General features: G+C 38.3%; 1 protein-coding gene across 8 annotated transcripts in view; it reads right to left on the reverse strand.

Annotated features, from left to right (window-relative positions):
* nhsl1b (NHS-like 1b) overlaps positions 1-24,864 on the reverse strand; it is a 258,596-nt gene that overhangs the window by 3,838 nt on the left and 229,894 nt on the right. For 4 of the 8 annotated variants that reach the window (XM_051919267.1, XM_051919268.1, XM_051919271.1 and 1 more), the window contains exons 4-8: positions 22,897-22,968; positions 17,923-18,115; positions 12,358-12,489; positions 6,701-10,000; positions 3,753-3,879 (exon numbers count right to left, since the gene is read on the reverse strand). In XM_051919267.1, coding sequence (XP_051775227.1) covers positions 3,753-3,879; positions 6,701-10,000; positions 12,358-12,489; positions 17,923-18,115; positions 22,897-22,968 — 3,824 coding nt within the window. The remainder of the gene's footprint in view (positions 1-3,752; positions 3,880-6,700; positions 10,001-12,357; positions 12,490-17,922; positions 18,116-22,896; positions 22,969-24,864) is intronic. The other 4 variants (XM_028820961.2, XM_028820962.2, XM_028820964.2 and 1 more) reach the window with 2 other exon arrangements.

A 24,864-nucleotide genomic window follows, 5' to 3' on the forward strand; every position in this document is an offset into this window, starting at 1 on the left:
ACATTCTACGTTTTCACCCGTCCACACTGCAATGCCGAGCTGGCGTATGCAACTGACAGAGTTTCAAAAGTCTCCATTTTCAGCTGGGATAGTGGACCACGCAAAAACGGGGAGTAATGTCTGTGTTTTTATAAGGAAAAGCAGTAGTGTGGATGTCACCCTAGTAAGTACAGTATACACTCCATCTTTGACGGTATCACTTACAACCACTAATCCCATGAATGGCTTCAGCTTTTTGAGATTTCTTTTTTTTCCCTTTGCAATGTTTTAAACTGTTCGACATCTTTTCGGATATTCACCAACAGTATATGATGTTTGTTATCAAACAAATCCTTGCAGGTTGCTTTGAACACAATGCAGTTGTCTGCCGATTCTGGAATACTCGTTAAGCGTACCATCACAACACAATGGCTATTCAGCAGCTTCTAAAACGATGAGCTGCAACGACCTGCCCAGCACCAAAGCGAATCAAGACCGTGTATACGTAGGCATGGTGGGCTACTTGACTTGCAGCTTTGGCAGCTTATCTTAGTGGATATCAGCAGGCTCTGCACATTTTGTGTTTGTTTCTCCTAGTTTTAATATTATGAGAAATGCAGACTGTGAGGCAACCTGCGTCTTTAAACACATTCCAGCCGAATGATGACTAGAAAAATATACAGCCTCCATGTGGGTCTCAAATTTTCACTTTACTTCAAAACAAAAGCAAAAACAAAAACTGGCTCCATCTACTCCAAAAAGAACTCCAAAAAGAAGTTCTAGAACATGAACGTAGTTAAATGACTTTAACTCCAACTTTAAGAACTTCCTAAACCACAGGAAACAGAAACTGAGCCTAATGCCTTAAATATCTGATTGGGTTTCCCAAAGAACTGCAATTAGGATGCCATATTGTGTTTTAAGGGTGGTGCAAGTTCTGCATACAACAAGGCATGAAAAGGGCCATTTCAGAGGCGGAATGCCAGCAGTACTGTACTGGTTCATGTCGGCATCTCATGTTCTGACCACTAACTGCTCTATCAATGAGCTACAAACACCAAAGGGGACAAAGGTCTTTGATAAAACACCCCGCATATTCATATATCAAGTAACAATGTGCACGGAACTTTGAGGGAGACCCTTCAACGACATTTTGTTCAGATTGTGTTGTATATTCTCCAAGTATTTTAGATATTTTTTAAGAGACTGTTTTCACGTTCAGACTTCCAAGACAGAAGATACTTTTTACAGGTGCTGTATATGAGGCTGTGTCTAAGATGGCCTGGAGACCCCTCTGCAATTTGTAGGTACTGCTTTGTGCCTGGTGGTTCCATCTGATCCTATAAATCAAATGGATTCATATTTATAATCCATGCATGTGGGTGTATTTTGTGATGCATTTTGCAATTATCCTTTCTTTCATTCATTTCAAGTTATCTACACTATTGAACTGGCAACATTTTAAATAAACAGCTTGAAGATTAACATAGAAATAATCAAACATAAAATCTGAAATCAATTTGCATTAACAAATTACGGCGAGTTGGCTGTTTCTGGTAGAAACTAATGTGGTGCTGTGATTCAGAATCCCACTTTGTTATGAAGAGACATTACAACAATTTATACATTTGATCAAGTGACACAAAGTGACTACTGATCATCCAGGGCAGTTACAGAAATATCCATCCACATTATTAACAAATTTGAAAAGCAAGTAGATAGATCAAGGTGACCCTTGTACACATTCGTTTGTTTTATTCTTAAGATTCTTCTCATTTTCTTAATAATGGGTACTATGAAGGATATCGAAAAAACTAAATGCCAAAAATTTACCTGAGATCCCCCATATTTTCCACATTAAAATAACAGAACAAAATTGTTTTACTGTAATGCCTATTTCATTTTTCATTAAAAAAAAAAAACCCAGGAACAATAGATGGATGAATGGATGGATGGATAATTCAGTCTGGTGGGAGAAGCTACTGTATTAGCAACACATCTTCTAGGCCTGCACAGGTTCACACAACCAGCAAATTTACAGAGTTACTTGCCAATCTTAGCCAAGCCTGCCATGAAACATTGGCGTTCAGCCTTTGTCCTAAACTGCATCACAAATAACCACAGAAAGGCAAATTAATTATTATAAAAATGACAAAGAAAAAAAAAAATAGACCAACTGAAGGAAAAAGAAGATGTGATAAACACAACATGCACCATCACATTTAGAAAGGCATCAGTCAACTAGGAGGGGGTGATTAACAAAAATAAGCAACCTGGTCATTTCTAACATCACTCTGTTCTTAACAAGCTGACATGTAAGTCATTCAAGTTTTACACAACTTGTTAAAATAAAAACAGTAAATGAGAAAGCACAGTTGTTTTCCTCCCTTGTGACACCATGAAAGATAAAGATGCAAATTAATTCTGACGTTTTTAAAAACATGACACACAATTTTTTTTGTTCTTTACAGTAGTGGTACAGATGAGCCTCTAGCTACAAACAAGTTCTATTCCTGTGGATGCTGGGAACCCAATTTCATTTGTAAGTCTCGTTCAGTTGTAACTTGCACATTAATGTCCACATTGATGAAAAAAAGCAAAATAATAATTTAAAGAAAAAATGTCTCAAACTTAATAGTAAAATGACAACTAAGCAATATTGCTGTACTTTACTCATTTGTATTTTATGATTTAATGTACAGTATGTAGTTATGATAAGCCCTGTCATGAGGTGTCTTAATGGGTTAATTTATTAATGGGATTTTAGCAGTTTTGAAGTGGATTTCCCACAAACTTAACCATCATTGGTGAGCAGCTCATTCATGATCATGTGCGACTGTTAGGTTTAGTGAGGTGGCACAGTAATAAACAGCCATCAGCTAGGGTGACCACAGAATTATTTTAAAGGATTTAGTACAGAGGAGGCAGGAGAGAGATTTTGAAAGAAAGAGAAGGACAAGTCGATCGAAGATCAGTCTGGGTGTCTGAGAGTGGCCGAGTTTGGTGAGGGAGCAGGACTGAGTCCTCATGGAGCGGCTAACTTCCAATCTACTGAATTACTTATAGAGAGCAGAAGGGTGGAGAGTCGTACAAGGAAAAGGAACCATGTATAGACAAATCTGGAGTATTGCAGCATTAGCATGGAGAAGGCAGAGCAGAAGGAGGTGGGGTAAACTCACTCTGCCAGGCGATCTGTGGATACCAGTGGAAGTGGCAGATCAGGGTGCCACAGACTGCACAGGAAGGATCTGCAGGTAATTAGGGAGGTGGCAGGTTGAGAGGCTGTGGACTGTACGGCAAAGATTTGTTTTGGTGCCCAGCATTGTGGATTGGATTTTGTTTGAGGTTTAAACCATTATATTATGTACTGTGACACTAATTTCTAATTTTTTGAATAAACTTCTGCACACTATTTGCACATCAAGTCTCGTCTGTCTCCTCACTTGATCTGGTCCATCTCAGGTACAAACTGCTAGATATCCCAAAAGAGGTCCCTGCCTATGTCCTTAAGACGAGACCATAGTCACGAGACCGGCCTGTAATTAAAATCTGCTTTGGCAGCAATGGGGCTCGTGGATGGATTTCTTTATAATGGAAACGTTACTTAAATACTGGGGAAATTTATCATTACCAGGTAATCAGATACAATGATAGTGGGATTGAGAGGAAACACACTGAAAATGAATATAAAAGGAAATCTAATGGAACTTTAAATAATGTAAGGAATTTAGGGAAGACATGCAATACTAAATGTCAAAAGTTAAAGAGAGTACCTGTGTATAGCTGCAAAGAGATCTTCAGTTGTTCTTGGTCGTGTTGGCGTTAATAGATCTTCACATCCTTCTCCTAAAGGACTTGACACTGGTGAAGTTGATATTATTTCTGTTTCAAACACCTCACCTGGAAGATGTGGAGGGAAGCATTGTAAAAAAAAATAAAACAAATAAATTCAAACGTTAGACTTCTAAAGGCAATGTGCATCTGTTTGTAATCATTAATACACACAAATATACATGGTAAATACAGCACACGTCCAAAACTGAGAGACGTGTTTTGTTTTATAGTAGTTGATAAAGGCAAAACCAAAAGCAAGAAAAGTGCCTCTGAAATCATTGGAAACTTTAAAAATGAAAATGACCACAGTTCTCTCTCTCTCACAATCTCCTGTACTCCTTACTTAAAATATAATTTACAAAACTACATTTAGATCATAGCACAAGACCAAGCTGCCCAATATTCTCTGGCACCACTGAAAAAAACTTTCCTTAAGAAACCAAAGACATTAGTTTTCTTAGTGGAGGATAAAAGTACCTCCGACATTCTGCTGTTGTAAAATGGCATGTAGGCCAAACACCTCGGGTAATGGGTATTAATATAAAGTCACATTTCATAAGGCTTGGTCACAGAAAAAGACATTTCCATTATTTTTAGTGCATAATTAGCAGATATCTTTATCCAAAGTGACAGACAATGTCACTTTAACTTTACAGTAATCCCTCCTCCATCGCGGGGGTTGCGTTCCAGAGCCACCCGCGAAATAAGAAAATCCGCGAAGTAGAAACCATATGTTTATATGGTTATTTTTAGATTGTCATGCTTGGGTCACAGATTTGCGCAGAAACACAGGAGGTTGTAGAGAGACAGGAACGTTATTCAAACACTGCAAACAAACATTTGTCTCTTTTTCAAAAGTTTAAACTGTGCTCCATGACAAGAGAGAGATGACAGTTCTGTCTCACAATTAAAAGAATGCAAACATATCTTCCTCTTCAAAGGAGCAAACAAATCAATAGGACTGTTTGGCTTTTAAGTATGCAAAGCACCGCGGCACAAAGCTGTTGAAGGCGGCAGCTCACACCCCCTCCGTCAGGAGCAGAGAGAGATAGAGAGAGAGAGAGAGACAGAGTTTGTTTTTTTAAATCAAAAATCAATTCGTGCCCTTCGTGCTTTTAAGTATGCGAAGCACCGTGCAGCATGTCTTTTCAGGAAGCTGCACAAAAGATAGCAACGTGAAGATAATCTTTCAGCATTTTTAGACGAGCGTCCGTATTGTCTAGGTGTGCGAACAGCCCCCCTGCTCAATCCCCCTACGTCAGGATCAGAGAAAGTCAGCGCAAGAGACAGAGAAAAGTAAGTTGTGTAGCTTCTCAGCCATCTGCCAATAGCGTCCCTTGTATGAAATCAACTGGGCAAACCAACTGAGGAAGCATGTACAAGAAATTAAAAGACCCATTGTCCGCAGAAACCCGCGAAGCAGCGAAAAATCCGCGATATATATTTAAATATGCTTACATATAAAATCCGCGATGGAGTGAAGCCGCGAAAGGCGAAGCGCGATATAGCGAGGGATTACTGTACTTTCTTTTGCTAACATACCTTTTTGTACCAGTTAGGGCACATGGAGGTTAAGTGATTTTCTCAGAGTCTTGCACGGTCAGAAGTATAAAAACTAGTGTCCTGATGCAACACCTCTGCCTCATTCATTCATTCATTTGGGACAAGCTATGACTTCTGAGATCAATTAGGACAGACTCTCCACCTACCTCCTCTTGATCTGTGTTAAGAATACAAGTCAAAAGAGCCCAAAAGTAACCTTGGTATCAAATCTTTGCAACACAGAAGACAGCTACGTAATCTGCTGGGCACAGCACTGAGTCACAACACCCCCCAAAATGTCAATCCAAAGGACGGCAGGGTGCTAAATCTCTGTGTCTCACTTAAAACCGTGAAGAGTGAAATCTGTGGCCATGTGTATGTAGAAAGAGCTGGTCAAAACTTTAACAAGAAGCTCTATTGGTTTACTCTGATGAAAATAACAACAGACAATTTGATTGGCTTATTCTGAACAAAATTGTAACTGCCAGCCCTTTTGACTTCCACTGATCAATATTATAATGGCCACTTCTACTGGCTTATCATGACCACAATTACAACAGCTAGCTCTATTGGTTAATACTAATAAAAAGTATAACAGCCAATTCTATTGGTGTATCCAGATCAAAATGGTAACATTCACTTCTATTGGTTAATTCTAATCAAAATTATAATAGCCAGTTCGATTTGTTAATCCTGATCAAAAACAATAACCACTAGTACTAATGGTTTACCCTCTCAAATGTCTAGTCCTTCATGCTTACATATACACAATAATCCAATTTCTATCATTTTTGAGCTCATTAATACTTTATCATATTCCATTTACAAAACCTTTTTTGATAAAAGTCAAATGCCTATAATTCTGGTTCTGTAAATAGGCAATAAAAGTTTTTAGTTGCCTTATTGAAAGTCTTCTACTGTAATGCACCTTGCCAAAAGTGAAAACTGGCAGGCAGTGTGGCACAGTAGTGAAGGCACTGGATTTCAAACTCTGAGGTTGTGGATTCAAACTCCACTGCGAACACTAGGACCATAAGCAAGTCACTTCATCTACCTGTGCTCCAACTGGAAAAACAACAGAATTGTAACCATGTTGTAATGCCTTGGATAAAAACATCAGCCAAGAAAGTAATTAAATACATACAATGAATAAAGTAATACATTTGGGAATGTGCTATCTGTGTAAAGTGAAATTAATTGTTTGCATTCACCTCCAGTAAGAGAAGTTGCCCAATTTAATACGAACAATAAGTCAGAGTTGGTTTCATCCTGCACCATTAATTGGTAGGTGTAAAATGTCAAGGTACTATTAATTCCTCTCTACTCAAACTATCGAATGACTCACCACTTTCCTCTTCTTTGGTGCTCATGGAGCTTGCAGCATAGTCGTCACCATTTTCATCTGAATTACTTTTGTCACCTGAAGGCATCGGTACAGTCCAAGAGTCCTGAATTCTCCAACAGCTTTCTGTGGGTGTCTTAATTTCTACTGTCTCAAGAGAATCATACATTTTAGAAGTGGGAGTGGAGCTTTCTGAATCAGTCTCTTCTGCAAACTTTGGGCTATTAAGGCGGCCTATTCCTTCTTTGCCATTTTCACGGGAAGGAAAACCACCATCTCGAGGGTCAGCCATCTTCAGAATATCAGTGCAATTTGGGTCAGTAATTTCTTCTGCTACTGGTAAAACAAGACAAAGTTTGGGTCTCTTTGAATGAACCATGGATGCTTTTTTCGAAAAAGCACCAGTGTCACTTTCTGCTGAAGAAACTTCATTCTTTCGTATCATCCTGGCATTTGTGCCACTCTGATGCTCTTTCGCAGAGGGAGAACCCAAGATGTTTCCCGGTTTGGGAAAAAGTGCTGGATGCCTTTTATTACTAGACTCCTCAAATTTAAAGTTAAAGGCCTTAGTCTCAATAGGTGGGGTGGGCTGAAGATTCTCAACATTCATGGGCTTGCTAACATTATTCTGAAATCTTGAAGATGTCTTCAGTGAGGAAGGACGAGCCAAAATTTTAGGCTTCTCTGGTGACAAAGGCTTTTGAAGCTCAGTGTGCTCGTCTTCTTCCGGAGATTTTGGCTCATTCTCCAATACTTCCAATTTTCTAACAGATCTTAGTTGTACCATCTGAAGAGTTCTGGGGGTGATAAGGGGCATGGCAGGTTTGCCAACATCCATTGTGGGGGATAATGGCCATTTAGGTGCATTGAGCTGATTGTTCTTACTGATGGATGGCTTAATTGCCACTTTCAGAGCTTCTGGGTTCAAAAGCAGAGGAGCACGAGGCAACTCTGGGAAAGGAGAAATTGAAGCTGACAATGGTGGAGGAGGTAATGGAGGAGGAGGGGGTGGTGGGGGGCTGCTAGCTACTTCACTTGAAAAACAGCCATCTAGAAGAACCTCGGGGGGTGGAGGAGGGAAACTAGGAGACATAGGAGGGGGTGAAGGAGGTTCAGGCTCTGGTTGGTCCGGTGTTGGCAGAACTAAACCAAGTTTGAATGCAAAAGCCGGCTGGTTTTCAGCAGTCAGTAAGGAAGGAGTAGAAGGACCAGGTGGAAGAGGTGGTGGTGGAGGAGGAGATGCTACCGATGAACTTCCCATAGAAGTAGAGTCATCTGCACACGCAGATGATTTAGACAAATAAGTAGATGGAGGTGGATTATTCACCTGGCTGACTTGATTTTTTGTTGTGTCAGAGGTGTTCGATGATAAAGATGTTGACGAGGATGAAACGGACAGAGAGGACAACAATGATGACTTTCGTTCAGGCACTTTTGGTTTAGGCTTTCCACCTGGTGACATGGACCTTAAGAAAACAGGCACTGGCGTGCCAGCCGTTGGAGTATTGGACTGGCTTGAGTAACCACTTGAGGGTGATGTCACCCTGTGAATTTTATCTGGAGAAGGGGCCATTTTAGGCTTGACAGATGACTGTGGTTCTGTGGATCTGGGTTCACAGGGCAGATTATTGTAATTTGTGATGTTCCCACACCCAATAGGTTCAGGACCTCTATTTGAAACTGATGCTACAGGATGACCCTGGGCTCCTGAGAGGTCCACGTAATAACCCCAGGCTTCTGCATACTCTGATCGTATGCTACTGGTATCACTCTGAGAAGGGGTCACTGGGCAGATAGAGTAGACATTGGGCCCAGTAGCAGACATGCTGCTGGTGGCACTGACCGTGCTTTGGCTGCGAGACCGTAAAATCCAAGGGTCGTCGTAGTCACTACATGGGCTCTGAGATGGGGATGAACTGTTCTTGCATTTTAAGCCAAGATGCAATGAATGCTGCAAAGAAGCTATCAGTGTTTCGTTCAAGATGGTGTCATTTGAGTGTGACTTCTTGTCTGACCTGCGCCTCAAAGAGTCTGTTCTGGTGGGAGGGAGAGGAGGTCTCTTGATCTTTTTCAAGGAGATGCTGCGTGTCAGAGACCTGTCGCTGTAATGGCTTGAACCACTATCCTGACAATGATGCTCTCTATTTTCATACATACTTTGTGTGGTGATCCCGATCCCATTTAATCCAGATTGGCTTCTAGTATGAATTCCTGAGTCTAGATGCATCGATGTGTAGTATCCATCTATGTCAACAGAATATAATGAGCTGGTGTCAGCTTTAATGGAATTCCTGTCCAGGCTGTTATAAATGCGATTCATTGGCGTGGAGGTGCTTGCTGTTGCAGGATTCTGAGCCATGACGTTCTCAGGTATGTCATATATCCACTGGTCTGCAGGGATGGTATTTTCACTTTGAAGGCTGTTTTCTGAGTAGCTACAATCAGTTCTGGCATCCTTGGTGCTGCTGCACCCATTTCTTCTCTCCATGGTACTGCATTGCGAACCCACAGTTGTGCTGCTACTTGTACCAATGGAATGAGCAGAATTACTGTGAGGGGACATTATTGAAGGTGTAAAAGACGACTGGCTCTCACTGACATTTAGGCTAGGACTGCAAAGGGATCTTGTAGCTGCATGTGTAGAGTTTGCAAGGGTACATGAGGGTCCAGTATTTTGGGAAGTGTGGATAGTGATTACCTCAACAGATGATGGGAGTGTGGCATTGGGTATGACAGATGTTGAGTATGTTGCACGTGGAGAGACCACACAGGCTGGGCCTGTCACTCCTTCACTCTGGCTATTCTTCACTTCCTGGGACTTGGGTCTGGGTAACGTGCCACTTTTGGGTGTGTTCCTGAGGTGAACGACACTTTCATCTACTTGAAGTTTACTTATCTGGCGTGGCAAAGTGCTTGGAGACAAACCATCCGATCTGTACATGGCGCTATAAGGTTGCTCAATTGCCTGCAGTGACACCCTAGCACCAGTCCTTGGAAGGCTATGGAAACGTACATCTCCATTAATGTGAGAGCTAAAGATGACACCTACAGTATCACACGCCGAAGATACAGTCTGGGAGGAAGTGGACAGCTGGGCCATCTGTGCAGCAATGCCCTGCCCCTTTTGTGCTCGGATTCTTCTGACAGAAGGTGGCACAATTTTGATATCTTCAGTCTGGCAGCTCGAATCCCGCATCTCCGTTCTCCTCAAAGCTGCAGAAGCACTGCCCATCCTGCCAAGAGTTGAATACTGCCCAGGGAGACACACTGAATGACCTCGCACCTCATTCTGTCCTACTCCAGCTGCAAAAGAGTAAACAGCAACATACAGGTGAACAGACTTTTAACTTCAGTCACCCCCCAAGTTGAGTAAGTGAAGCAAAACTGTGGTGTTTGTAAAATGATGGCTCTTTACATTACTGATCCCCTCGTATGTTCCTTAAGGCCCTGTCACATCACATGATTTATCCAGTGATTTTCAGATACACACATACAATGTTTAATATGTTTAAAGCAACACCTCCAGTTGTTTTAGTTTTGAGCGAGGGCAAAACTGAAGACTGGGTTAGAGCATTGCCAAAACGGCCAGTCAACTGGTGAACCAGCTACAGGGTCATGAATGCCTCAGGGGAGCAAAGGCTAGCCCGTCTCATCCAATCTCACAAAAGAGCTACTGTAGCGCAGATTGCTGAAAAACAATATTGGCCATGACATAAAGTGTCAAAACGTACAATGAGTTTCAATTTATGAATGCACTTAATAATACGTAACACTAAACATACAGTACATTTCACATTATGGGAAGAATGAATGACAATATGAATTGCACCTCAGGCTAAGTGCACCGTCTCATGCTTACTGAAGAGAAGTAAATCAAATCAAGGGGATAAGCATTTCCACACATGCACCAGTCTTAAGCTTGCATTCAGGAAGGGCAGAATGGCAGCAAGTGGAGTGCTACTGGAAATCACGTGGAAAGAGCTCTGACTTTAGGATTTGACTGTTCACAGCACTAGGTCCAAACTTTTGCATATCACTAACTGTGTTAGTTAAAAACACACACAGATGATTAGTTTGAGAAAAAACACACAGAAATTGAAAAGAAATGGATGATATGGTGTTCAAAAGTAGACACAGAATGTCTTTGAAAATGTGCAGTAAGACACTAGCACCATAAAACAATTGGCTCACCAACATTGCTTAAGTGATGACTAGTATTCCATGGTGTTTGCCTGCTCTATACACCTTAATAAACATTAATTACTTCACAATGCCTGCTGAAACCAGTCACTCAGTCAACCTTATTCAGCAACATAATAATTATTATCATAAACCAGATAAAAATAAAAGATCAATCAGTAGCCATTATTGCTAATGTGTGCGAGTTTTCGCAGTATTTTGATTGGACTACTTTGCATTCTACGTCGCTCTTTCTTCATCTCTTACTCTACCCTATAATATTCATATTTTGTTCTTTAATGACAACTTTGTTCTTGGATTTTTCAGGTAAGGGAGACAATAGTTTCAAAGTCATGTATACACGACCGGATGAACCTATTAATTCATGTTTTCCCCTCCCTTTAACAGTTTTCAGGACACTACTTTCTCCGTTACCTTAAGACGGCCCACTTATAATGGTTTGTAAAGTTCCTTTTCGTACCTCTTTGTATGAAAACTGCCAAATACTGCTGGCTAAAGCTACATTTACTTGCCTACATTCTGTACCTGCCTGTCTAAAGGCCACATGACATTACACAACTGTTTGAGCGATTTTTCGTAGTAGACTTTATTTACATAACCATAGTACGTCGCAGGTAGTCAGCGGTGCACTTCTGTGAATTCCAGTCATCTAGTCACTCCTACTATTCCACAACTCACCCCGACACAATCAAACAAATTTATTTCATTTTATCTTTGGCCGTAGAGGCACGATAGAGGAGAGAATCATCTGTCTGACATCTTGTGTTTTACTTGCCACAACAGAATGGAGGCAGAATTGGGGGGCAGAGACTACAAATTAACAAGCTGTACCTGTAAACTCTTCATAAAGGACCGGCTCCCTTAGGTAGCATGTTATTCCCGGTCAGAAAAAGGCGCAAGCAAGCGATTCTTTGCAAATTTGAAACACTTAATTTAACATCCCTAGCAATTCCTAGTTGTACAAATTGGCACACTCAGGCAATGAGATTGGTGATTGATGTCATCAAGTTTGACGTAGCCTCCGACCAAAGGTAATGTGATGTAACACTGGTTTAAGTCCCCGTCAAGATACAACAGATAGAGAAGTTTGGTGAACGCACTTTCTACCCTTTCACTGTCATAATACACTGACGTAATTGAGAAGAACAACATGACAAGCTCACCGGTTGTAACTATAAAACAAAAGAATGTAGCTTCTAGCAGGACAGATCAGGTCCCATGTCTTTGAATGTGAATGTAATGCTTCATTTTCTGTTTTACTCAATAGTAAGAAACCAGCCCACCTCACATTGTAAGAAATGCAGTGTTATCTGCAAAACAAACGCAGCCCTTTAGACTCTACTCCATCCCATGCAGGTTATCAGACTGTATTTTTTCATTCAGAGTTGGAAAATTGAATCCATTAAGGGGAGAAGGGTAAAAATATTGAAAAGACAGAATACAGTACTGATAAGCCATACCTAGTTCCTTCTGGATGTTGTCAGGGACCCCTGTAATTGTCTTTCTCCTTTTGACTTTCTTCGGCCGTTTGACGACAGTGTCAGTGTTAACTAGTGACCGCCGAATGCTGGCCTGGCGGTCAAAAGTCCCTCCTGATGCAAAGTAGCAGAGCAAGCAAACCAGTGGTTAATGACACACATGCAGACTACATGCATCCAAAAACTACATGAAATGACACTTGAAAAATCTAAGAAAGCTTCAATGATATTTTGCTTTATACTGACATGGTTTGTTAGTTCACAGCTACAGGAAATTCTTTAAACATAAAATGATAACTACATTTCAGCTGGTGCCACTTGGTGGTAAAAAAAATGAGTTCTACTTTTCTAAAATGGTGTCTGTGCTTCTAGAGATGGAACAAGGCAGAGACAGAAAGGAAACGAAGCAGGAAATGGATGACCCTAAAATATGAGTCTAAACACAAGCAGGGTTTGTTGCCATAGTCAATTATACCAAAGAGAACAAAGTCCAACATGCTAACCAACTGAAGCTTCAAGAAAACCAAGCTAAAGATTCTAATAGCCAAAAATTCACTGAAGAACACACACAACAGATTTGTATTTTTATCCTGCATCTCAGACACTGAGGGGTCCACTGTACTGCCAAAGAAGTAGCAGAATACAGCATAGTACCAGATCAGGAGATGAGAACAACTTTCAAAGACCAAGTAGGGAAAAATAAATAAATAAATAAATAAATAAATAAAATGCCTAAGCCAAAATGCTAATCCAAAAAATCACAGTAAAAAAAAACTGCTGTAGTTTCAAACTGGAGTACCACTAAAGAACATACATGCCAGCACTGGCGTCAGGTGGCATATTGGTACTTAAAAGTACCGAACTACCAGATTTTTAAAATGGTACTATAACAGCATTATGCAAAATTTGATACCAGCATTTTAATGGTTGCACCCAAACCTGATGCTTCTGGGGGAGGTGGTCCATCATTTGCATTGATATCACTTTGATACCGATACTGAGGTGTGAAAGCGTGAATTGATACCAAAAGTCAAGTATTGAAGCAACACACACGCACACCAGAGCTTTAGAGTAATCTGCAATCTTGGATCGTAAAACATCCATGGTGATGACTTTTTGAAGTTATGATGCACAACTACAAGTTCTGGGTCCACTAGCAACTAGGAATTGCACCTTAACAACTGGAGTCCCAAAAAGGCATTGCCCACAAAAATAAACAAAATGGTGATGTGACATATGGTAATAAAAAAATCATCATCATTATGGTCACCAATATATCTTAATGAAAAAACAACATGACAATCTTACACTGTTAAACATATACTTAAGAAGTCATAAAAAATGTATTATGAAAGAAAATAATTTTAATAGTGTTACAATGGCAACATTTATGACACCAATCCTAATACTGTCACAATGGTAACAACATAGACCACGTCCTACAGCAATGAGCAACATGGCATCTAAACCACAAAATACCCATGAAATACACAAAAGTAGCATGTCATAACACAATTGAATTTTAGAATCCTTAAAATTAACTTGTATTCCTAAATTAGTGAAATAAATTAATTCCTCATACCAAATAAAAATCCAGAAGTAAAACAACTAAGAAAAACAGTTGAAAAATGGCAGGGAAATTATACAAAGGACTCAAAAATCATTATTGGTGCCTTGGCAAGCAAGTGAACACAAAACATTTAAAAGTTAAAAACGGCCATTTAACACAACAATATGTCAAACCAATAAAGGCTACAGTCCACCGACATGGGGCTTCTTGTAATTATAAATAAAATGCGTTATCGCATCAGAGCAGCATGATGACAATGCACAGTATTAGTGAACATATACCATAAACACGTTGTCAACTTTGATCACAAAGCTACCTTTTCAAGTGGGCTTGGTGACAAAAAGAAACTAGAAAGCATGGTAATGAGGACCACATGTAAGCATTTTGGAATGCTTTCTATCATACACTGTCTGCTTGGGGCCACCATACAATTTCACACATGGCCAAAATTTGCCATCAGGCACAGATTCAGCTGTTTTTCAATCTAACAAACTTGGAGGAAGCTTCTAAAGGTTCACGGATTACAAATTAACAAAAACGTCAGTATCTTTACATTTATAAGTCCTACAGCAGGCATCTCCGAGCCCTGCCTTGGTGAGCCCCTATTCTTACAGTCTTACAGATCACACACTTTACATCAAACAATCACATTGTGTGCACTCGTTCATGCACTTTCTGTAAAGTCTCAACCTGAAGGGAATTCATCTGTCAAGCCACACTGTCAGTCTTAATAATCTAGAAATTAAGGAGGTTGAGTTCTATCAGAAAATATTTCGGCATCTTTCCTTTGATTTTTAATGGTACATTTTTAGATTAAAATTTCAAAACTATCTCCAAAATAAGTATGATAAAATACATTTAAGATGTTCTATATTAAGACAAAGCAATTTTGGTCATGGAACCCTAGCAGCTTTACTTTCTCCAACATCCATGATGGTTGGAGCTTTTGGTTTCCTCTCCTCTCTGGCCATCTGACCATAGTTTTGGACTCTGACTTTTACCATTATGATTACTCAAGTCTAAAAATGCTATAAATTTAACTCTTTCAAAGTAGGTGTCGACAAAGGTCAATAGGAAAGGTAGAAGATGGGAATTGACAAAAGTGGACGTCATGGGGTAGAAAGCAAAATGTTGAGTAAAATCACCTGGAGCCTATAACGCAGTGCAAAGAATTCACACTAAAACATGGAGTACAGACAAAAGTGAAAATGTGCGTGGCTTTACGCCAAGTTTAGTTTTTAAACATCTCGAAGTGAGTGTGGAAATGGGCATACACAACATTTATGTGCTATACATGAGGCCCCAAGAATATACTCTTTAATGTTATGCTCTAGATGGTAGCAAACACTGCAAGGTAAACTGAGTTGTATGCACTTAACAGAACAAAATCAAATATTGGCATTCACCCTCTTCAAAATAAAAATGTTTTTTGGTAAATTATTAAGGACTTTAATTTTGAACTGTCAGAATGGTTAAGTGTGGTAACTTTAAAAATGTATAATTGGCTTTATACTTTTTTTCTCTCCTGAAAAATTCTTGTATAGATTTTTTGGATTCAATGTCAGGGTATTGTTTTTAATTAGTATCATGATACCATTTTATTTTGTATATGGGTGCCACCATTCTGTAAGCCTCACCATCAAGATGCTACTCCTGGTTGCCAGGGACATGAAGTTGAATGTCAGACATCATTTACACAATGCTTTAAATACCGGCACAACGGGTCTCTCTCCTCATCTAAGATTGTGGATAAAACAAAGGGATTTATTGTGACTTTTTTCTGTATTCTGGTTATGAAATGTTAGCATTCCCTTTGATTTCTACTTCTGGTTAAAGTTTTGGCAATATTTTTTGTGTCCTCTTGGTTGACAACATGTTTCTAGCTTTTGACATAGCTTCATTGACTGGTCAGTTTGAATTCAATCCTCTTACTCTGTTTGTTGGCAGTACAAACAGACAAGGATTCTAAACTGAGAAGAAACGAGTAATGTGAGTGCTGCCAAAAAATGGTGTCCATGAACAGTTGGACTTAGCAACGCATGCAACTATTGGCCTTGAATGGTATACGCTTCAAAATTGTTCTCCACAATCTGAGTAATAAAAAGAGTTTTGTCATTTTTCACAAAGTTTTTCTGAAAAATTTAGCCTACAGTCTTCAAGAAGAAAAAAAAAAAACAGCCTCAAATTAAAAGAGCTAGCAGTATTTAAAGTTACGTTTAATCCTATTAGGGACTCTTCCATTCTTATTTAATGAATGTGATTTTTTTTGCATAGTCAATTTAAATTAACTGGTGCACTTTCATTGTACTTTTTATTCTTTCTTTAACTTGCTGTAAAGTACTTTAGACGTATACCATTTTTTTTATATCAAAAGGTATTACTGAAATTAACGTTGTCGATTATGGTGCCTTCCTCCTTCATAGAATTAGCAGATTGGAGTTTTATGCCTTGTGCTTCTGCATTTTGTTGCATACAAACTGTCAGGAATCTATATTTAAAAAATACTGCTATTTTTATTTTGTAAAAATCAGGTGTTATTACAATTGTTTAGGGTGTGTTCCTAGCCCAGAAATTTGATTCTGTAATCAGTTTTTGTTAATTTATTAAGTTTTTGTAATTTTATTTAACCCCTTTTTGCTGCCATGTTGCCAGTGCCACTACTTGCCTCCACCATTACTTGGACATCCGACTTTGTTAGAACATGTCCTCAAAGGTTGTGACTCTTAGGTAACAATGTGATGGGTACAAAAGGAAAGAAGTTTTTCTTATTTGAATTTGCGCATAATAAAACCCTTTGTAAAACCCGCTTTTTCACTCATTTCAAAATGCTTTTCCTAGCCTTGTCTTGTGCTTAGCTTTGACTACAATTTTCATCTCTTGCTTTGGCTTTGGTTGCAGTGCTAATTAACTTCCCGGTTTCTACTTTTTTTGTTTGGCTTTTGACACCTAACCCCCCCCCCCCCAGGTCACCTTCATAAAATATTACTTTGCTTGTGTGCCTAACATAAGAAAAAAGTAATGCTTACCCACCCAATCCTAAAAAATGGTACCTGCACCATTGGCACCTGCTGACTGACTTCAAACAACTAATCAATTCAATGCTACCATAAAACCATGTCAATATAAAAAAACAAAAACAAAAAAAAAAAAACACAAGATAACATTCTTCTAAAAAAATGTCAAATGATAAATGAAACACAGGAAAAAAGAACAAAACAAAATGCAATTCACTGAGTGTTTTATGACTTTTAGCTTCATTTGTTACAGGAAATAAAACTGCAAACTTTCTCCTGGAAAGACGTCTGTTAGCGACATCAGTGCTTTCCACCGAGAAGTACATAATTTGACCCTACACTAAGAAAATAAATTTACTTTAATTTTTTTAACCATGTGTAATGACAAACTCTAGGCAGCTGATGAAGGGAACAGGCAGTGACATACGAGTCTACATGGGTAGAATGGAGAGAGGGATATGGGCAGAATATGGAAGACCACACCAAATAATATAAGCAAATATTCAAAATATTGCCAATAGGAGTTCAAATGGTAAAACTGAGAATGTATTAAGCTTAAAAATGTAACAAAAATGAACGAATCATCTATGAACTGGCTCAAACTATATTAAATCAATGGTCTTCCAAAAGAAGCTGCCATTTACTTTGCATGAGATGCACAAAAAGGCTCATCACAGACGGCTGTTAATTTCATTGAACTTCATATGATGAAGTGGAATGCAATTAGAAGAATTCACAAAACGTACATTGTCAGATTCAGAATTCTATCTTCACTTGAAGGAAGTGGCAATAAGTTAATAGTTTTAGGGATAAGAAAATGATTCTCAACAATATGATGGCTCGGAGACTGATTTGTGGAAAAGTTGCTATAAATGAAAATCCAGTATAATTTACTAAATGTTAATGTTTACATATTCAGAAGAATTAACACAAAAAATGTCAAATGTTGAAAATGAGGTCTACCTGTTACATTGATGGGAATAACATCAGCCTGCACTGCCTTGGCCTGCTGACGCATCTTCTCTTCTGGGGTGGGCAAAGGCAAGGACTTGGTCCAGTTGGTCTGGATGTCAATCTCAGAAACATCCCCAATCAGTGGGGTTTTAGGTCTCATTGAATAAACCAGCTTCTCTTCATCTGGAGCAGAAACTGTGGACTTCAGAAAGAAGAAATCTATTAAAATATGAATTAGAATTATTTTGACATTCCAGATTTATTCTGGTCAACAGCTACCTCAAGTAGGTTACTGGTGCCATCAAAGAATGACCACAGCATTTGAGCTGAGCTGACCAGTAATTTCTAAATGTAAGCGAAGAGTGTTTAAGAGAAAACATGAATTAGGATAGCTGGATTGAAACACATACGGATATTAAGAAAAATATTCACAACATGAAAATTAATCAAATTTATAGATAAAAAAAACACAGTTTTCATTATCTGATTAATGCAAGTTTGCTTCATATGAAATATGTTTTCTCACCATACAGATCAGGCTGCACCAATAACTAGGCATCACACTGGAATTGCAGAATTCACTGCTGCAGATGAAACGTTTAATTGAATGGCACAAACAAACTTTGCAGTCTTTGCCCTCTTCCAGCTACCCAACAGTTCATTCTCAAGAAGTGCTTTCGTACAGTTAAGAAACACCAGCAGAGGAGGGTCACACAATGGCAATATCAACTGTCCCATTTTGAAGAGATTCAGCTGGGTAATCAAACAGTTCAGCAGTAAAGATATGGTCAACATGGCTTGTTTCCATCCATTCATTTATCTATCTATCTCCCAAACCTGCTTATCCAGGCCAGGGTCAAGGGGGAGCTGGAGCCTATCCCAGCAAGCATCATGCACAAGGCAGGAACAATCCATGGACAGGGCACTAGCTTGTCAAAGGATGAATGTGTGTGCACACACAAATGCTAATTTAGCAACGCCATAGCACCTGACTTGCATGGGAAGAAACCTATGCATTTCATATCAAGGTGATGTAATTGATCTTCCAGAAGTTCAAATGCCTTAAATCCTAATCTGCTAGTCCAGTTTAGTGCCCTCTCTTTATTAGCATGTGAAGAATTTAAACTTGGTATGTATGTCTCTAGCTTTTTTTTTCTGACTCCCTGACAGGCCTTTTGTCCAATGAATGAGGGAGAGAGGTGGGACTTCCTTTCAAAAGCTTGGTTCAGTGTGAGCACGTTTCCCCTACATGCACTGCTCTAGTTTTTCTTAAAAGTATTTATGTAATTTAATATTTTAGCAAAAAATACAAGTGTTTTGCCCAATGTGACCATACAACCAGATGACTTGACATGTGGATTCTGTGAAACGATTAACAAAAGATTTTGTCACAGTTGTTTTTATATTGCGTGCTGTTTTTTTCCCCACAGTTTGCCGCTGTATAACACTGGCCATCATTGAGTTCTGTTACAGCATAAATGTCTTTCTCACCATTAAACATGAAAACATAAAAACAACATCACTACAAAGTACGTGGGGTAAATAACATATAAGGGTATTATAACCTTATAAATATTACACACTGTCATCTTTATTCATAAACCGTACTGCAATTTCATTTTAACAATGTATAGAAACGTACCGGCTAACATTATTGGCAAGGACTAAATCTGTCTTTTCACCGTCACAATAGGCATGACAACACACATTCCATTATGAATGGCTTAAAATTCAATTAAAAGGACAAGGTTGTATTTATCTAGCTTTTAGAACAAACATTTTTTTCAATACACAACATTATTTAAAGATCGACATACTGACACAGTAGAGTGCAGGTGACCCAAGTGGCTTTGTACCAAGTAAGCAGACCTGAGCCCCCAGCTGGATGCATTCCAGACTTTCTCCTTATTTGATTCCCTCTGCTCTGCTGCCGCTTTCCCTGCTGAATGTGCTCAAGCAAAACACAGTGTAATGTGGCTCTGCACAAACATTGTTTCTTCACCATCACTATTAACATGATAAATTTCAACTCATTATTTTATAGTGATCAATAATACAATATACTTGAAATAGGTTTATAAAACAAAAAACAAAAAAAAAAAACAACTTACATGAAGTCCAAAAAACAGCTACTGATGTGCAAATCAAAGGCCATGCCATGAATGCCACCAGGCCTGGGAGTACTATGTGTTATGTGATAAACAGCTGACCAAAATACAAGAGCAGTGGGAGGCAAAACATGACACATAATTGTCTTCCAATCTGTGTTTTGTAAGGGAAAGCCTTTTGAACCAGCTAACCTACTTTTCTTTGAAGTGGTGGACATTGTCAGGACATATTACTGTCAAAGAACCCAGACAGCTTGGCTGTCAGTGAAGCACAAAAAATTCTAAGACTGCTGGTCGTGTTTTGCCTTTTTTTTCTTTTCAAATGATTGCACTGATATGACGAAACATATAGACTGATGGAAAAAGGAAGTATTGAAGCTGCTATGGAGCAGAATTGCAGTATAATAAGCACTTTGTTTTCTCAATTTAAGTACCTTATTTATAGACAGACAGACAGACAGACAGACAGATAGATAGACAGATACTTTATTAATCCCAAGGGGAAATTCACATACTCCAGCAGCAACATACTGATAATAACAATATTAAATTAAAGAGTGATAACAATGCAGGTATAGCAGACAATAACTTTGAATAATGTTAATATTTACCCCCCCCCCCCCCCCCGGGTGGAACTGAAGAGTCGCATAGTGTGGGGGAGGAACGATCTCCTCAGTCTGTCAGTGGAGCAGGACGGTGACAGCAGTCTGTCACTGAAGCTGCTCCTCTGTCTGGAGATGATCCTGTTCAGTGGATGCAGTGGATTCTCCATGACTGACAGGAGCCTGCTCAGCGCCCGTCACTCTGCCACGGATGTCAAACTGTCCAGCACCATGCCTACAATAGAGCCTGCTTTCCTCACCAGTTTGTCCAGGCGTGAGGCGTCCCTCTTCTTTATGCTGCCTCCCCAGCACACCACCGCGTAGAAGAGGGCGCTCGCCTGATTGTTTTTAATTTCATTAACTCAGATAATGCTTTTGATAGATTTAATATTTCCAGAAAAACTAAGAAACTAATTCTCAGTTAATGATCAAATAAAAATACAAATAGTTAGCTCTCATAATCCAAAAGCAGTGTGAGATGGACGCTTAAAAAAGCTGATTTGAAATCACTAAATTCAAAACTTACTAATGAATTATTATTATTTAAACGGCTTACAATCTGGTTGTATAAAGCTGGATCAGGATCAAGATTGTGTTGCATACATTTGTAAAAACACTTTGGGATAATCAGTGCTATAAATAAATAAAAATAATTTAGATAAATAGATATATATTCGATTGTTATAAAGAACATGTTTAATTTGCTTTTTAAAACAGCAAAACATAGCAATGTAATCAACTAATAATAAGCATACATTTTACTTATATAGTGTATTTTTGTTCCTCAAAGCTTAAACTATAGAAATATCTCCAAACGACTTTAATCTAAAAGGCTACCCACTTCAAAATTCTATGGATGGATTAATGAATGGATAAATAGTTAGAGACTTTATTGATCCCGAGGGGAAAGTGAAGTGCTGCCTCGGCCCACACACATTGAACAGGCAAAATACACACAATCAAAGTGTTAGTAAATACACGTGTCCATACCATTAGCATAACAAATAGTCAGACATAATAAAAAAAACTGATGAAAGTAATTAGGAGTGAAACAATTCTGCTACTGCAAAAATACTTTTCCCCATAAAAGAATCACATGATACATTCATTCTCCCATGTTTTTGTTTAAAAAAATCAATATATCAATTGATTGATCCATCTATCGATAATGCTTAATAAATAAAGCATTGATCCATCCATCGATAATGCTTTATTTTTCCCCCCGAAGGGAAAATACAAAAAATCCATCAATCTATGCCTTTCATAACTATTTATCTACCATATACTACCTTTACAATTTACCTATGAAAATACACCTGTTAGTCTATCAGTTGTAACTAGAGGTTATAAATCTGAACAAATAAATTTATATAAAGATAAAAACAGCAATCAATAATGAAGAAGTAAAATTTTAAAAAATGTGCTGTAAAAATAAACCAATAGATGAAAGATCAAAGAGAGACATAAGAACGTTAAGCATCTAACATCAATACCGATGAACAATAACATTTTGCAATTGCCTGCTAATGAAATACGAAAATGCCAAATAAATGCCAGAGGAAGCTGAGACTTAGTAAGTCAAGGACACTCACTATCGTGACCACCTTCAGTCCTTTTCAGAGTGTCTTATATATTTAATTGCATCCCATTTCACATGATAATTCCGAGATGGCATATTTGTTTTATTAATTGGACCATAGGCAGACTAAATGCTTGTACTGGCAAAGAACTACTGTTAAACCACCAGCACATGCTACCAAATGAATTGAATGAGCTGAAAGGGCTCCTCTCAGTTATGTTCCAATTTATCAGTTTTATAAATTAGCTGAACAGGTATAATTATCAGTGTTGATATAGATGGGTATTACAGTTCTTTAAACTATCCAATTATCAGTTAACCGGGTTTTCCACAAAGTAAACTATAGCAGCCTTTATCAAAAGTTTCATATAGAGATAATAAAACAGACTATAAACTTTAGTAACAGCTGCTCGTCATAAAATAACACCAAGGAGTTGCATCATCAAGTAAACAAAGAGGAAAAAAAGTGTTATATTCATTTTAAGGGGATCAAATCAAACTACAGGTCATGTAACACACAATGCTAATAAACAAAGCATGTTCACACACAAACACATCCTCTGTAGAGGCAACACAGTAGGATCTAAGAGTGTGTGTTTGCTGCAGGAAGAGCTAGAAGGTTCAGCCACTTGGGACTGCAAAGCTGCCATCTACCTACAGACAGGGTCACGTCAGTCAAACTCAGGTCAGGTACCTTATGATTCCAGGATGTCAGATGATGGCAGATGTTTAGACAAGGTTGGCCGATGCAGTCTAGGAAATTAGACTGTTATGTTAAGGAAAGGAGAAAAAGAAAAACGAAAAAACAGCACATGATAATGAAATGAAGTTAAACCAAATACAAATACTCTGTAAGTAAAACAACAATTGTTCAAAATGTAAATACAACCAAGATGATTCATTTACATGCACAACTTCGAACAGCTTAACTCAGTACTATACATACTATATGTAAACAAAAACTCACACCTTCATTTGGGTAAAATTTACATAAAAATGATTGTTCTTGTAGATCACTTCTCATAGGACACTCAAGTTAATAATCTGGTTTAAATATCTTTTAGCTGGTCTATTACTATTTCAGGCATTACAACATGAAAAAAAATTTTAAATGTAGAAACAATTGGTTTTAGGTCTTAAGACAATCATTAATTCACTCAAATTCCAAATCTCTTTTTTATGCCCATTGCAGAAGCAGCGGTGCAAAGATTGTACATCTTAAGACAAAATAAATCTGAAATCTAATATTTGATGAAGAAGGCATACACACAGACATTCACATAGTATTTTATATGTGTGTGTCTGTGTATATTACATACATACATACACATAAGGGCCAAGATTTATGAAAGAGGAAAAAATTCTGACGTATTTCTACGTTTGATGGGTGAAATTCCAATAACCATTATGTAGACTTTTGATAGCAACTTGTAGAGGAAGGTGATTATTACTTTCTTTTTTTTTCTTTTTTTTTTTTTTTTAACATTCTTTTAAATTCTTAAGAGGATTATAGACAATATGTTATGATACTGAAAGTACATTTCTTACTTGAACATTCAATCTCAGTATAGTAGCTTATCTAACAGATTAAAGAGGAAGTGCTACTGGAGACAGCAGACAAAAGGCTAAACTAGCAAAAAGCGATCTGTGTCTAACAAAATGAAACGTTAAGAACAGTAAACTTTCCACATGCATAAGGGTGAAGTTCTCGAACCATTGGTTATCTTTGTGCATGCACACCTCATGGACATGTACTGATATAGTTTGTGAAAATAACACTGGACGGAGAGGAACTGGGATGGTGTTAGGGGTTGTCTCACCTTGACACTGACAAGCTTTAAAAAGTCATCAGCCTAAAGTGAAAGTGTTCTATTATTCTTTAGCCTATTGAATTGAAGATGAAAGAACTGGGAAAGAGGAGAAGCAGAAAGAGTACAGGCACGCAGAAATGGGACCTTAAGAAAACAAATGCATGCATACATTTAAGTGTGTCGGCCTTCATCGTCTAGGACAGTTTCTGAAATATTCCAGGTTATATTCATTGATTTTCCACAACTTTTTATTTTGTTTCAGTTTTTTGACATATTAAAAATGTTAAATCTATAATGACTGCTTTCTGGTGAAGGACATATGTGTGGAAGTACATAACAAAGAAGCTGGGCATTAGAAAAAAGCATTTAATGTTTCTGGATAGTGGTACATACTAGGAAACACTCCTACCTTCACAACAGTATTGCCTGCTACAAGGCAGTTACAGTAGTCAAATTAATGGAAAACTGGGCAAATGCCCACTTCTGCAGTGTTGTGCATCATAATCCCCAGACAGCCAGTTTATATTCTTTTTATGTGGTTTACAGTTAGAAAAGAAAAAATGGCGTACGCTGCGGGTTGCCATCTGCTTGCAGATAAATAGCAGAGAAACTTGAGGAAAAAACCTGATGCTATTGCTCTTTCATACTCAGCCACAGTTTTTGTTTTAAATGAGCCAGAAGCCAGGCATTGTCACAGCAGTCTATTTGCAAAATATTAGTCCATGACTTATGATTTCAAAATGTTTTTCTATAGTTTTATAACTCACTCTATACTGATGAGGTCTTGTAACGCTGCTCTTGAGGTGGTTTATGCTATCTGTAGGTTACACTAACCTGTACTAGTAAGATCA

This window comes from Erpetoichthys calabaricus, chromosome 15 (assembly GCF_900747795.2).
Source record: "Erpetoichthys calabaricus chromosome 15, fErpCal1.3, whole genome shotgun sequence".
NCBI classification, from domain to species: domain Eukaryota; kingdom Metazoa; phylum Chordata; class Cladistia; order Polypteriformes; family Polypteridae; genus Erpetoichthys; species Erpetoichthys calabaricus.